The sequence below is a fragment of the Amphibalanus amphitrite genome, unplaced genomic scaffold (assembly GCF_019059575.1).
Source record: "Amphibalanus amphitrite isolate SeventyFive unplaced genomic scaffold, NRLGWU_Aamphi_draft 000042F_arrow, whole genome shotgun sequence".
NCBI classification, from domain to species: Eukaryota; Metazoa; Arthropoda; class Thecostraca; order Balanomorpha; family Balanidae; genus Amphibalanus; species Amphibalanus amphitrite.
The window spans coordinates 1,518,744-1,534,127 of record NW_024881538.1 but is presented as its reverse complement, the minus strand read 5'-3'; the positions used below and the strand labels follow the sequence as shown (position 1 = coordinate 1,534,127).

At 47.8% G+C, this 15,384-nt stretch overlaps 1 protein-coding gene across 1 annotated transcript; it reads left to right on the top strand.

Moving 5' to 3' along the window:
* The first annotated feature begins 5,246 nt into the window (after positions 1 to 5,246).
* LOC122376781 (abl interactor 1-like) lies at positions 5,247 to 15,375 on the top strand. The gene is made up of 8 exons (XM_043356728.1): positions 5,247 to 5,326; positions 5,784 to 5,843; positions 6,982 to 7,056; positions 7,768 to 7,821; positions 8,312 to 8,398; positions 9,072 to 9,137; positions 13,023 to 13,247; positions 13,567 to 15,375. The coding sequence occupies exons 1-8, from the start codon at positions 5,320 to 5,322 to the stop codon at positions 13,731 to 13,733; spliced, it is 741 nt and encodes a 246-aa protein (XP_043212663.1). The 5' UTR covers positions 5,247 to 5,319; the 3' UTR covers positions 13,734 to 15,375.
* The last annotated feature ends 9 nt before the right edge of the window (positions 15,376 to 15,384 follow it).

Below are 15,384 nucleotides of genomic sequence, written 5' to 3'. Positions count from 1 at the left end.
AAAGAATCATGAGAGGTCATAAGACCCTCAACTTAAATACAGACATTGCCGCCATGCCTTCCTTATCGAGGAAGTCACAGCCAGGTCACTGTTGAACAATGTAAATATGATTTGATTAGAGGAACACTGAAGGCGCGTCATAAAGTTCCACACTGATTTTCGGCACAAGGCATCAAAGCCGGGCAAGCATTCTTGAACGAACATGTTCGAAGCACTGCAGAACCTGTCGTAGCCAAATAACATCCTAGCAGCATTGTTAAAACACACTTTAAATTTCTTCAGAACAGACACATGAAACGAGTGCCACAAATGCATGCAACTGACATTTGAACAATAGGCATCATACAAATATTTCTTAACCGAGTATGAACATATGGCAAATTTGCGACTGATCGTATTAGCACGGCAACAAAGATTACGATATTGCTGTCGGATTTCTAAGTCATCGACTCTAGAGCCCACATTGCTGAGTTGATACCCAAGATACTTGTAAGAGTCAACGAATTTCAAAGCACAGCCACCAAGCGAGATAGTAGGAACATAGAGATCACGAAATAACTTAGGACATATTTTCATGCAAACAGTCTTTCTAGTGTTGAATTTGATATCATGCTCAATTGCATAGGAATCACAGACATTCAACATTTTCTGCAGTCCATATGATGAAGGGGATAGCAGGACCATGTCAGCATAATATAAATGATTTACACTACCTTGAAAATGACACCCAACACCACTCCGATCAAGAAGCGTCGATAGACCATCAGTGTACGCATTAAACAGATATGGAGATAATATCCCACCTTGCCTTACCCCGTTTGTCACCGTAAACCCTTCGGATAACAAGCCACCCCATAAAACATAAAATTGTTGAGTCTCGTACCACGAAGAAAGAAACTTCACAAGACTCACATCAATTTTCCTCTCTAGAAGTATAGAAAATAACTTCCAGTGGTTGACTCGGTCAAAAGCCTTCCGTGCATCGAGAAAGCATACAAATACCGGACTTCTATTTCGCAGATAATAGTCACTTATTTCTTTAAGGGCATATATAGCCATGTCGGTTGAATGTTCCTTTTTGAAGCCGAACTGATGGTGTCCAGTCGCAAGTTGTCTATCACAGCGTTTCAGAATGACCCTTTCAAGAATCTTGGAACTTACACTGGCTACAGCTATTGGGCGATAATTGTCCTTATCTGACAGCTTTGCCGACTTATCCTTTACGATGGGTGTAAGTACAACTTTTGAAAATGTTTGTGGAACATATTCATGCTTTACCATCATGGAAAAAACACAAAGATAAATGCACTGCGCTGGAGACACCGGAAAATTTAAAGTGCTCAGCACTGAGCCCATCATTACCACTAGAGCGACCACAAGATAATTCCCGGATTGACTCGATGATTTCAGGGACAGAAATACACACAAACTGATGGTTTCTCTCACGAAACTCCTGAAGAACAAATTCTTTACGATCAACGCTGCTCACGCTATTCAGTATCTCTGAAAAGTGATCTCGCCACATTGAAGCAATATTGTCACACCCCGAAATGCCATTAATCGAATGAGCAAGAGGGGCACTACCATTAAGTTTCCGCACCTCTTTCCAAAATGCTGCTAAACTATAAGGATTACGTGTGAGCTTGTCTGCTAGGGACTTCGCTCTCAATTCTTTTTCATGCCGAAGGCAAAACCGTAAAGCATATTTGAATCTCGCTCGTGCCAATCGAAGCTGTAAGTAAATGTAACCATCCCGGGGCTTGCCGACCAGGGCCCACAGAGAGTAAACATCACTGAGCAGGACGTGGCTTTCCTCAACAAATTCACTCCAACCAGGAATATTACGCTTCTTCGTAACCCCTAGATTCCTCGATAGTCTCGTTTAATTGCGTCAAAAAGTCTGACTTTTGTTGGCTTCAGGAGCAGTAGAAACCTTATTACAAGGCATATCGTTATATTCTTCATGTAAAATCAAACGTTTCGTCTCTGAACAAAGACATCATCAGTGAAGTTACACACAACAGTACATGAGAAAATAAGCAATCAGGCGACATAACAAGAGCAACACAGTATCGCACATAAAATCATGCATATCATAAACGTTTCATGTTTCATCGAGGACCCCTAGGTAACGATATCTAATTTATACGCCGACAACTTATCATTGATGGAAGGCCTAGACTTGAATATGTGAAGCGATTCCAGAATTCTTAAATTAAAGTTTGAACGTTTTTTGTCAATGATCTTAAAATCGTTCAACGAAAATGGTACGTCGCATGCCAATGAATGGTCTCTAACAGAAGAGGCTACAGGAGAGGTAAGAAAATTTCCCGTTCTGTCCGACTTGCCCTGATGCTGGCACACTCTGCTATAAAGGCGCACATAGGTCGAGCCTATGTATGTCCCCTCACACGAGGGGCAACTGAACTGATAAACTATAGCAGAGCGGCATGCTTTCGGGATCACGTCTTTAAACGAGAAAAGAGAGCCTATGCTGCGGGTGTTGCGGAGAATGATCTTGGGGTTCAGGTAGGGATAAAACTTTTTTAGAGTGGACTCTACCTCAGATCTTAGTTTGTTTGATTGTTTTCCAAAAAAAGGTAGCACAAAGTACCTGTCTAGCTTGGGTACCTGGAACAGAGTAGGACTTTTTGAAAACTCTTTCTTCAAAAACCTGTGAATGGCGGTCTCTACAAGTGTTTTTGGGAATCCATTGTCTCTAAAATATTTGTAAAGGAAGTTCAGCTCATTGTGGAAGTAGTGGTAAGTTGAACTAAGGTTATAAGCACGATAAATAGCAGAGCTAACAATGGCCTTCTTGATTGAACTCGGTATGAAGCTAAAGAAGCTCAAACCAAGACCAGTGAAAGTTGGTTTCCGGTAAACTGAAGTTGTTAACTCAGTACCAGACCGTTCGACCTTAACATCCAGAAAGGGGAGCGAGCCATTAAATTCCATTTCTTTAGTGAACTTTATTTTTGGGTGCTGACTGTTCAGAAAGTTGAGAAACCGATCTACATGTGAAACGTCGTTAAAAATGAGAAAACAGTCATCCACATATCTTTTGTAATAGGTCGGGCGAAACTCTCGAGGGCATGAATCAAGCCATCTCTTTTCATGATGACACAGGAAAATGTTTGCAAATGTTGGCCCGAGTGGCAGGCCCATGCCCACACCGTCTGTTTGTTTGAATAATCTCTTGTTGAAAAGAAAATAAGAATTGGTCACTGCCAACTCTAGCATGGTGTGAAACAACTTTCGAGGGATGCCATTAATGCTGGTACAGCTTCTAAAGAGGGAGCTCATGGCAATGTTGATGGTCTCGCAAACAGGTATGTTAGTGAATAGGCTTTCTACATCAAAACTCGCCATCACCATGTTCTCACTAAGTGATAGTCCTCTTACATCTTACTGTTGTGTGTAACTTGTACTGTACTGTTGTGTGTAACTTCACTGATGATGTCTTTGTTCAGAGACGAAACGTTTGATTTTACATGAAGAATATAACGATATGCCTTGTAATAAGGTTTCTACTGCTCCTGATTCCTCGATATTGTAGCTTGAGAGGCTTGTTGAATGCATGCAATAATTTCATTGTAATATTTGTCAACGAAAGTACAGTGATCAGCTATAGAGCAATTATCACATTCCAGTAAGTGACGTGGGATATTGATAAGGTCTGGATAAGGATAAGGATGGATAAGGATAAGGTCTACAATTTTTACGGAGGTCATTTTCAGGTCAGGTCAAAGATGACGTCACAGGGGTAAGAAGGAAGTCAAAATAGTTATGGCTGTAACTTTTGATCTAATAAAGAAAGAGACGTGGAACAGGCACCATTGTGTTTGCTTTCGCCTAGCGCCAGTTCGTTTTGAATTTCAATACCGATGACCTAACATCAGGTCAATTTCTTGACCACCCCATTATAAGTCAATTGGGGAAAAATCAGCTCCCTTGTTTTTACACTAAAACGCGTCGGAATTGCCTAATATACCATGAGTGACTTCATATACGACTAACTTTGACTACCTTGAGACCTTTTTTGCTCTTGGTCAACTGTGACGTTGCTCTTGGGTCATGTGACGTCATTAAAGGTCACCAAATGTTTTTTTGCTAATAACTCCTTACAGGTTTGAGATACAGCCGCGCGGATAGGCTCATTGTATTCAGCTCGTCAAGGCCCATCGAATGATATATATGATGACCTTAAGGTCACGTGACCTAAGGTCAACTTTTGACCTTGACCTTTCGAGGTCAACATACACATGTTTCGATGCGGATCGACGAGAGGATCACGATGGTGCTATTAGTTTGTTCATAGCTGGGATACTTTGAAAGTTATTCGAGAAAAACTTCATATATATGTAGTGTCGCCATTTAGACTTTCTTTTTACCCCTGTGACGTCATCTTTGATCTGACCTGAAAATGACCTGAGTAAAAATTGTAGACCTTATCCATGTGTACTTTGTGCCGTTTACCACTTGTCACTATCTTGCTTTGTTCTCGAGATCTCGCTGTCGCTCCCGCTCGTAATAATGGGAAGGTCATAAAAATGACCTGACCTGAGGTCAACGCAGGCCGAAAGCCACTTTTTTTATTTGCGCATATGAATGACAATTGATAAGGCCTTAATCGTCATCAGACAAAATTGCGACTTTCAGTTGGGATAATATCAAGGTCACTCTTCTAAAAAAGGTCAAGATGTCACGTGATCAAAATTTTCAAAAATCAAAAATCCGAGATAGCCAAAACGTTTGTTGGTTGATTGCAAGTTGAACCATATGAAGTTTTTACCATAGAAAACCAATAGTTTCTGAGTTATAAGCCGCCAAACATAGGGTTGCAGTGTGACCTCCAGGAACTGCCCGAGGCTATATCTCGGAAACCGTTGTTCGAAGAAAAAAAATCCTTGCCACAGCTGGGTTCCCCGCCCATCACAACCCATTAGACCAATTTTAAGCAAAAAATAAAATATGAGGGTGTAAATTTTATTTATTTTTGGTCGATCTATCGTGGAATGCCCCAGCTAGCTTCTGGCTTCTTGTTTGGTCTATCTCGGTCTGTCCGTATCATGTTATCCTTTGTCTATCCATCCGTCCGTCTGTTTATCCGCCCGTCCGATCTGTGTCATACTCTGTCCGTATTTGTCTCCCCAACTCGCTCCACTATTCCGCCTGCCCGTCCGTCCGTCCGTCTACCATTCCGTGTTGTTCGATCCGTCTGACGTGTGTGCCCCGCCTCTATCGCTCCAATCCGCTGTGCGGCGGCCAGCCGGGCACGGACTGCCGGTCGGCGCTCGGCCCACGGCCATCACCAGCATGCCCTGTGAGTACGCCCCCCTCCCTCGTACAGCGGAGGGCCCACGAGGACCCCTGGGAGGTCTGTATGGTCTGTGCTGGTCCTTGGGCGGAATGGTCCGCTGGTGGTCCGGATAGAATGGTCCACTGTCCCGTCTCAGCGTCTCACGCCGGCCGCCTGCTAAGCATAGCTGACATCAATTTGGCGCGCATTATTGCGCAAGCGAAAGCTTTTTGCTGTTTGTTTAAAATTACAACGCTCGTGTTTTGAGACATTTCGCTGCTTAGCAGCGAAGCTTTTGATGTGTGTTGATCGCAAGAGATCTACGGCGATATTTGCTTCGATGTGACTCCGACTCATTCGCATATGTATTTTGATGTGAGTTTTGCAATTCTGTAACACGAAACATCAAAATGGCTAGCGCTGACACCGCCGCCCGCCCCGTTGACGTTTGTGTGCGTTTGTGTCGACTGCACGCTGGCAGCTGGTCAGAGGGCAGGTCTGCAGGCCACACACAGGACGGACCCCGGCCATAAACACGCGCGTGAGTGTCGCTCGCCGTGCACCGCCGTCCGGGCGTCTGCCCCGTTCCGTTCTGTCGACTGTGCCACACCGCTTGGCGTGTTTACGATGCATGAGATGTGCACTGTGGCGCCCGTAGCTTATCTCATTTTTCAGTCATTGTGGTACCCTAAACAGCATGAATGACACTGTCAGCCACGCTCCTGTTAGTTTCTGTCGTTTTTTTTTTTGTTTGTTTGTAGATGGTCTAGCTGCGAACTCTCGTATTTCGTTTTAGTTGGACGATTTTGTTTACTATTCATTGTATTTTTCGTTTATTTTTTGCCGCGATTATTTAATCAATAAGCGCTGTGGAATTGTTACTTTGTTCTCTATTGTATTATCACATTTTCAGGTAGTTTTTTTTTTAGCACCCATTGTAACTGTGTTGGAATGTTTTGTGCAGGCCTCAGAGGCTGGCGGGCGCATGGTCGTGAACCATATACGGTACCAAAGTGAGAGCTCATTCCCATAAAAAATGTCTGGCTCTAGATGGGCTGTTTTGTTCCGTGGTGATATACTGTACTGTCCTGCCCTGTCATATATTACAGCACGCGTCATAACGTGTACAGTGTACAATTTACACTGCCTTGAGTGATTTTCATTCAACTTCAGTTTGCATGCGAATGATATAGTTAGTTATATTTTTGCGACTGAAAATATATTTTAAGTTTATGTGTAAGAATGATTGTTTGGGGAGACCTGGCTTTGTTTGCCACTAAGCTATTGGGGACTGTATTGTTTCGTATTTTGCCAAAGCATGCAATGAGCCGTTATCCATGCGCTCTTCGGACTGATGCGACTGTTTGGCCTTGATCCGACATTCGCTCCTCATTCAGTTTTCCATTGGGCCGTATATCCACTAACAGTATCAACCGCCCTAACTAGGCAGCGGCGTCGCTGACTTTTGTGTCGATTTCATAGCTGCGTTGACGCGCGATGGGATCCGTGGTTGTGCGATGGGGCATCAGTAGTGTTTTTTTTTACATGATTTTTGCCGACCTGTGCCATGACTCTGTGCCGATCCAGCCGCCTTAGTAGGTTAACCGTGCTGATCTAGTGTATAGTGTATATTATACCGTACCGAGCAGCTGTGTCATGACCCTGTGCCGTCCCGACAGCGGCCTCTCTGGGTATGAGTACCCTGCCGGCGGGAATGAGAATGCCCCGCTCCTCCGGCCAGCACCATACCGTCCGTACGTACCGCCTGTCAAGCCAGCGTCGGCGCTGCACGGCACGGTATTCCGACACGGTTTTGTTGAGGTTACACACACGTTTTTCGAGGCTGGGTTTTGTGTTGATCTCTAGCCTACTTCAGAACAGAGGTGGCATCTTTGTTTAGTTTTAGGCTTTTTCGTTCACCAGTGATTTTTGTTTAGTTTGTATGGTCTGTATGGATGTTTTGTGCACGCTGTGTGGCTTATGGTTTTTGTTGTTGTTTTTGTGAGTTTTATTTTCTTTTTTAAATGATAAGTTGTGCGAGGAAGTCGGCTTATTAGTCATAAGTTTATGTCTATGTCATGTTTTATATTATATCCGCTTCATACGTACGTCATGTTAGTTAAAATATAACATGACTCGTAAGTGATAGTTATTAGTTACTGCAGAAATGTCCAAATAGTTAATTATACCAACCTGCTTGCAAATAGATATTTAGCCTGCATTGATCTCAAACCTCGAAGTGTTCAGCGAACAGAGAACGTTCATGAATATGGATATGCGTGGCTGTCTCAGGCCACCCGACATCGGTTTCTGTGTTCCCTGTGCAACACTAATCTGACGTCACCTCCGGCGTTGGCACTGTCATGTTTATACGATGATCATGTGCGGCCGATTTGCGCCGGAGTGTGTCTAACGGACACCGTTTCTCATTCACGCTGCTCGCTCTGACCCGGCCGGCCGGTCAGATTTCGGCGGTACGAGCACCATGCCCTCTGGCGGCCGCCAGGCGGGCAGGCCCGGTAAGTGGGCTCGGTCGAGCGGCCAGCGCCGACCGCTCGGCTGAGGAGCCCGTGAGACGGTGTGTGGGCTTATTTTTACATTGACAAGTTGTTATGTGTTGAGGTGTCTGAACTTGGCTTGTCTTCATACAAAAACACTTTCTGGCTGTCTTGGATACACCGTGTGTGCACAACTCAGCTGTATACTTTGTTCCACCCTCTGCAGCGTATCAGTGACTCAAACTGACACTCCCGCACCATCACTGTACTACTGGGGTGAAATACCACCGCGCTGAAATCCCGCTGCGAACACCGGCCGTACCAGCGTACTTACCACTCGTGTCTTGGTCATGGAATGGTCACCCGATCCACCGCTACCACCTACCGCAGACTTACGACTTACTGTCCGATGTCCATACCATCGCTGACTTGTACCACCGGGTGACGACTGTTCGTATTTCCTACCTTACTCCCTCTTACTGAGACCGCTCCTACCGCCTTGTGTCGCCAGCGATGGGCCCGCCGCCGCCGCCTCCGATGGAGCCAGTCGGCGCCGCCGGTCACGACGGGCGCGGCTACGGCCTGAGTCCCCATCAGCGTGAGTACTCGGCATGCCCGCCCTCCCCTGTGGGGCTGCGTGGTCTGGGTGCTGTCAGACCGCCGTCAGGTGCTCCTGGCTCGCTTATAGACCGCTGTGGGGCCGCTCATCGCTAGGCTGTTTAGGGCCATTCTTTGGTCTGCTAGGCCCCAATGAGGAGTAATGCGCGCCTGCTTGGCTCCTATAGTGTGTGTACTGCCCGACTGCTAGGCTAGGGTTCCATCGGCCGCTGAGCTGTCCCCTGCTCCTGCAGCGGCTGTATGGGTGTGGGCTTTGTGAACATTTGCCGCTGCTGATCGGGCAGGTCTGTCAGGGGGCTGATTACAATTAGAGCTAGGTGGGACTGCCGGAGCCGGTGATGACTATTGGAGACCTACAGAGACGAGCCACCGGGATTGCCTGTAGCCAGCTACTGCAAATGAGCCGACTGGAGGTCGCTGGGTGAATGGTGTATGATGGCGAGGGAGGGGTGTAGGATGTATAGGTGCATACTGCATACAGCGTTTCCGGTGCCCCGCGCACTGACCCGTCTCCATCCGTCAGCTCCACACCCGCAACTTCAGTACCAGCAGTACCGGGCGCTGCGGCCGCCGCCCGCGTACTTCCTCTGTGAGTGCCCCTCCCCGAGTGCCCCCCGAGTGCCGTGAGTGCCGCTAACGCACCGTTCCTACAGCCGGCGCCGGGATGGTGGGCCTCAGCACGCTGCGACTGCGGAGCTCTGCTGCTAACAGCATGCCTCGTAAGTGCCACTAACAGCGCCGCGCGCGGGGTGCCGCCCCGGCCACCCCTGCTCCGTAGCCTGGGGAGGGTGGCCGGGGCGGCGAGATGGACACTCAGTAGGGAAGGGGTGCGTTGTTTGCTGGGGTTATGACATTGCTCGACGGATAATGCCGCATTTTGGTTTTAGCATGCCAGTTTCGTTTTGTTGGTGAGTTTGAGATTGCGATTTTCAGTTGGGAATGCCCCCAATAACCTGATAACTAATGACATTATGAGTATGGTGCTCGAAAGTTTAGTATTACACCGATCTTTCTGTTAGCGGAATACGTTTCTACAAAAAAAAAAAACGGTTTGCAGAAACATTCTTTTGTAGATCACGTATACAGGGGCGAAGATTGTGAGTCGGTAGTGTGGATTGAAGTTGTTATTTGAATGCACGCTGGCGAAATCTACTCAGTTACCTTAATGAATAACTATTACAAATCACTGGCGTATGCCGATTTCAGCAGCTGACTGCATATATTTCGTATCTGCATTTGGGATCCGTACTGCAAATATCGTAAGATGTTTATTGACTGGAACAAAACTTAATTAAATGTACCATTTTATGCAGCTGTTTTATGCACTCCATGGTTTGCTAAACACATAACCTGCATATATTGGCTTCCTGCTGTTCAATATTGAAAGCTTTCCTGCCGTTGCCTCAGTCTGCACAGGGTGGAATTTTGCCTGCCCTCCTGTTTAAAGGGACCCTCCCACCTTCAAAAAGTTTATGAATTGGCATGAAAGTGATGTCGCTCGGTTCAGAAAGAGCGAAAACGAATATCTACCAAATTTCACCGAAAAATATTCACCGGTTTTCAAGATATTAGACTTTTACTTTTGTTTACTTTTTTGGGATCTCCGCTGTTTCTAGCGACTTTATTTTAGAAGTGCGGCGTTTGCGGCAGATGTTGCGCGCAAATAGCATATACCACCGCGTGCTACAAAACGTTTTAGTCAAACATTTAAAAATCGTTAGATATTTGCGCTGACGTCACACATTCAGAGGGGTATTCCTAAGCATTAGCCCCTCTGAATCAAAATGCTGCAATTTTGAAATTCAATATTTTCGATTTAAGGCATTTCTCGATGTTGTGAGTGCCGAAACCGGTAATTGTGAGCCAGGGACCCCATTTTGGCTATCTCAACTCAAATCTAATGTTAAGGTGGGAGGGTCCCTTTAATTACGAGTGAGCGAGCGCAGCGAGCGAAGCGAAGTTTTTTCAATGGGTGGACCAAAAAGGATGGAAACATTTTGAACTCGCATAAAATATGTGTTATTGCATGCAGGTGACTGAAAATGATACCAAACGAGAGAACATTTCGTGGAAATTCATGACATCTCTCTCATCTGATTTCTCTCGTTTTCAGTCTCCCACAGCAAATGTTCGAAGAGGCCACTTTTGCGAGACAGGCAAAGAGCGGCCCGCCTGGCTGCTGACGCGATAGCCCGATGACACATGTCCGCTGGTTTGGCTCGCACAGCCTTGGTGATCACTCTCTTCAGGTAACAGATGCCTTTAGAACCTTCCTTGTAGACCTGGCCTTGAGATGACCCCACAGGAAGAAATCCATCGGGGTCAGGCCAGGTGATCAGACAGGCCAGTTCCGACAGGCACTGCGGGATATCAGCCGGTCACCAAGGTGGTTCTCGCTCCACTTGAGCGTTGTTTCGCGATGTGAGGAGGCGCATCGTCTGGCTGGAATCACATGAGGTCCATGAGACTGCCATACTTCGTTTGGGCTCACTTCAACAACTTCTTTAGCGTCGCTTGGTAGCCTTTTGGTCGTCAGCCACGGTGTTGTCGCTCCCATCCTCGAGCCGAAGTGGAACTGACCTGTCTGTCTTCTCATCTGACCTATGGATTCCTTTCCTGTGGAGTCATCTCAAGGGCCAGGTCTACAAGGAAGGTTATGCAGGCCTCTGTTATCCGAAGAGAGCGATCACCAAGGCTGTGCGAGTCATACCAGAGGACATGTGTCATCGGGCTATCGCGTCAGCCGGCAGGCGGGCCACTGTCTGTGCCTGTCTCGCAAAGGTGGCCTCTTCGAACATTTGCTGTGAGAGACTGAAGACGAGAGAGAGAAGACGAGAGAGACGTCATTATGAATTTCCACGAAATGTTCTCTCGTTTGGTATAATTTTCAGTCACCTGCATGCAATAACACATATTTTATGCGAGTTCAAAATGTTTCCATCCTTTTTGGTCCACCCTGTATAACGCAAAAATCTCAGTATGAGCGGCCCGGCCCGGCCCGGCCCGGCCTGTAACGCTTTTGAGAGGCTTATATCTCAGCAACCGCTGAACCGATTGGCCTGCGGTCTTTTTTGCTGGATAGCCCCATCCCTTCTACCCCGTAATTGACTACTTTTGATACATCTCAGTGACCGTCGTGGCACGTGCCACGTGAAAAGTCAAGGGTGTTCAAGCAGTTTTGCGCCAAAAGTAATGATTTTGAAAGGCCCATATCTCAGCAGTGTCTTGAGCGATTGTCTTGCGGTAATTTTTATAGGGTAGCTGCATCCCTACCACCAAAGGTCGGATACTCTTGATCTATGTGAGTGACCCCCACTGCACGTGCAAAATAGAAAAATAAGAGGTGCCAAATTTGTTCCTATTTAAGTAACTCGGTAATTACTGGGGCGATTTCGCTGAAACTTGGCATACAGGTAGGCACCCACCAGGCAATGCATTCCCATGTGTTGCGGTTAGGGTGCTACTGCACGTGCGCACGTGCAGGGGGCGCTCCCAGATCTTGAGAACGGCTGGGCCGATTGCGCTCAAATTTGGTACACGGTTGGGGACCAGTTAGTAGGGTGCCGTGCAAATGTCAGTTTGGACCCCGTTTGCACGTGCGCACGTGCAGAATGCTGCTTCCAGATCTCAGGAACGGCTGGGCCGATTGCGTTCAAATTTGGCACACCGCTAGCGACCGGTTAGAAGGGTGCTTTGCACAAGCCCGTAGGTAGGGTCGTCCGGCGATTCTACCTTTTCGTGACGTGAGCTCGTGACGTCATTTGGAGTCAAGTCTCGAAGCCCCGTTCAATCCCCATGTAAATGAGCGATTTTCGAAGCACTGTAGAATTAAGTCTGCACAAGATATATCAAACCTAAGTATCTTATCTGAAAGAGCAGACAATTTTCTGCAAGTTATCTATTACGTGTTTTTCGCTAAATCTTTTGCTTTTTTCACAAAAGCGTAAAATGTCCCCCCATGTCTCCGCAGCCTCCCTGCCGCCGGCCGCCGCGCGGTCGCGGTAGTGTAGTGGTTAGCGTGCCCGCGCAGTAATCCAAAGGTCCCGAGTTCGAATCTATGCGGTGCGGAACTTTAATTGCAATTCCAAGCTGAATATACGCACATCCATAATAAATTATTATTCGTATAGCTAAACTGTCACCAAGCTATCCATATAAATTGACTTCACCCAAAATATCGGCAAGATTCTATTAAAATATAAATTCAAATATGGCGGCTTGGACTGCCGCGTGCGTTAGGCTCCGCCCATAGCTCCGCCCACATGCGTGACGTCATTCGTGTTAGTGGACACACGCGGAGATAGGGGACGACATGGGCCTGATGCATTGTCTCATTTCTCATCACGTTGAGCATCGTAACGTATTACTTTGTCGATATTTCTTGAAAAACTCATACCAACTTTATACCACCCACTTGCAACGTGATCTTTTTTCAATTCTGCAAATAACTAGCTACAGTCAGGCCTATAGCACAAGCTCCTTGTCAACAGCCGAGCTGTCCCTTCGAGCCCACCAGGTGTCCTATCCATATGGCGTAATAGTGCATCACCCCGCCGGTCCGCCCGTCCCGGTGCTATCTGCGTGACACACTCTGGCTGGCGCAGCGCCGCCGTCGCCGCTGCCGCAGCTGTCGGACCCGGGCTCAGTGCGCGGCGGGGACCACTCTCCGCCGCTGCCACCGCCGCCGCCCGAGACCCAGCCGCCCGCCGCCGCCCCCGCCGCCGCCCCCGCCGGCGGTCACTACCGCTCCGGCGGCTACCAGCAGCAGCAGAGCGTGGTCACCGACGACTCGCTGCCCGGCTGGGTGCCCAAGGACTACATCGAGAAAGGTAGGCCGGCAATTAGTCGACACCCGCCTGTCGGGAAACTCAAACAACTGAACCAATTCTTCGATTTTTGTTCGTTGCAGCACTCGCCTCATTATCCGCCATCATGCTGTATGTTCTAGTAGTGCTGACCGTCCTGGCTATTTCTACAAGTAGCAGTATTAATTGTGGTGAAAGTACCCCTCCGCGCCCCGCCCGCTCAATGGTGGACGCACCCTGGCCTTTCTTCCTTGCCTCATCATTTATCTTTCCCGTCCTACGACCGTTCTACTGGTCCCAGCAGTGGTGGACCTACGCTAACCCATTCTACCACTCCCCGCAGTGGTAGCCGTGTACGACTACACGGCTGACAAGGAAGACGAACTCAGCTTCTCAGAGAACTCGGTCATCTACGTGCTGAAGCGTAATGACGACGGCTGGTGGGAGGGAGTGATGGACGGCGTCACCGGCCTGTTCCCAGGAAACTACGTCGAACCGCTCATGTCCTAGGGGGGACCGAGAGCCCACACGGATGCTGACTACAGAATGTAGTCTGCTAGAGGCAGAGCGAGTGATGCATGGTGTGGGTGATTGGTCACAACGTAGATGTGTGACGTCGAATGTGAAAAGTCACATTGAGAATGATTGATGGGTTTGCGAGTGCGAGCTACAGTATGGTGTGGACCTATGTGAAATGAGCGAGGTGGAAAAGAACTGCGTAAGTGACACTTCATGATAAAAAATGTGGTGTGAGTAACGTTGTAGTGTGCACAAGTGATGTAGAAGTATGGTGGAGTAACGTAACAACAGAATCGGCCATTTGCCGCGGAGGAAGACGCACAGTGAGATGAATAAGGTGTCACGGTAGGACTTCCCTTGTGGCAGTGGATTCCTGTATGAGATGTGAAACGTGTGTTTTGTTTGGTTGCTATACGAGTGCATGCTGCTTGACGGAGTGAAATGCGAGTGACTGGTGCGTTGGACGATTGCTTGTATGGAGGATCAGCCGCTATCGTGCGTGGAGAGATGTAATTATAATTTGCTGTATCTAATCGGAATCGATGGCATGATTCGGGGATATGACGCGAGAGAATGCTGCCGCAAAGGAATCAACGTTCCATGTGTAAACTATTTTTTGGGTGATTAGGACTATGTCGAATTTAGCAAGGACTTTGTTTCCCATTTAGCTGTCGAGTTGTATAGAATAGAGTGAGAGTAGACAGTCTCCACAAACTGTCGTACCGCAAACGACAATCGAAATACCAACGCAGGCTGAGAAGAGTCGCTTTAGGTGCTCCGTCTCAGAGGCTGCTGTAGACAAACTGCTGTAGCGCGGCAGCGAGCCACCTGGCCCCGGCAGCGAGAGGGCCACCCCCTGGCACGCGGTCCCCCGCGCGCCAGGGTGCACGCTGTAGCGCGACTATTCTGGAAGCACCACGTGTGAATCGTTTCTCTTTGAGCGCCCACTGTGTGTATGGCACTTCCTGGCGCTGCCAGTGTCCGTCTAGCCGTAGTTTTGACTAGCCTGGCTTATGGCTGACTGTTAGAGCAGATATCAACTGGAGATCGTCATATAATTTGCTAATTGCTTGGAACGCCTGGCTGTCTCTGCCGCTGCCTCTGCTGTTAGGAGTGACCGCGCTGGACGCTGGTTACATGGAGGGTGTGTTCGAGACGCTGGTGCAAAGCCGGTGTACAGTCTCTGTTACACGCGCATTTAGCCTATTCTTTAGCCACAGCTGTGTCGTGAAGGATCAGAAGTGGCTCTGTATTTATTGTTTGACGAGTGTGACTAGCTTGCATGTTATAAGCCACACCAGTAAGCTATGTTGGGTCTATGAATTCCCGCGCGTGAGCTACATTGCCGTATCCAACTTAGAATAGACAGAGCTCTTCCGTCGCACGGGCTTATCCCAGCAGTGTTTGTAATATCTGCCCTGTCATTGTGGACACGCTTTGCCCAGCTTCGGCAGTGTCAGCACACGCACTGAGCCGGCCGTACCCCGGCCGGCAGTCCCGTCTGCTCCTGCAAGGAGCATTCTGATAGCCCGTGCTGCTGCTGCTCCGCTCTGCCTGCGTTTGTGTGTATCTGTAGCACAAATTCCCTTTATGTATGTGCTCTGCTTGAATAAATAATATAGGAAAAGCTGAACTCTTTCTG

Bases quoted from the DNA above. Each gene is read 5' to 3' on its own strand.
- LOC122376781 (XM_043356728.1), top strand. The intron at 8,399-9,071 runs GTGAGTACTCGG...CCGTTCCTACAG, and splicing joins CGGCCTGAGTCCCCATCAGC to CCGGCGCCGGGATGGTGGGC. The intron at 9,138-13,022 runs GTAAGTGCCACT...TGGCTGGCGCAG, and splicing joins TGCTGCTAACAGCATGCCTC to CGCCGCCGTCGCCGCTGCCG.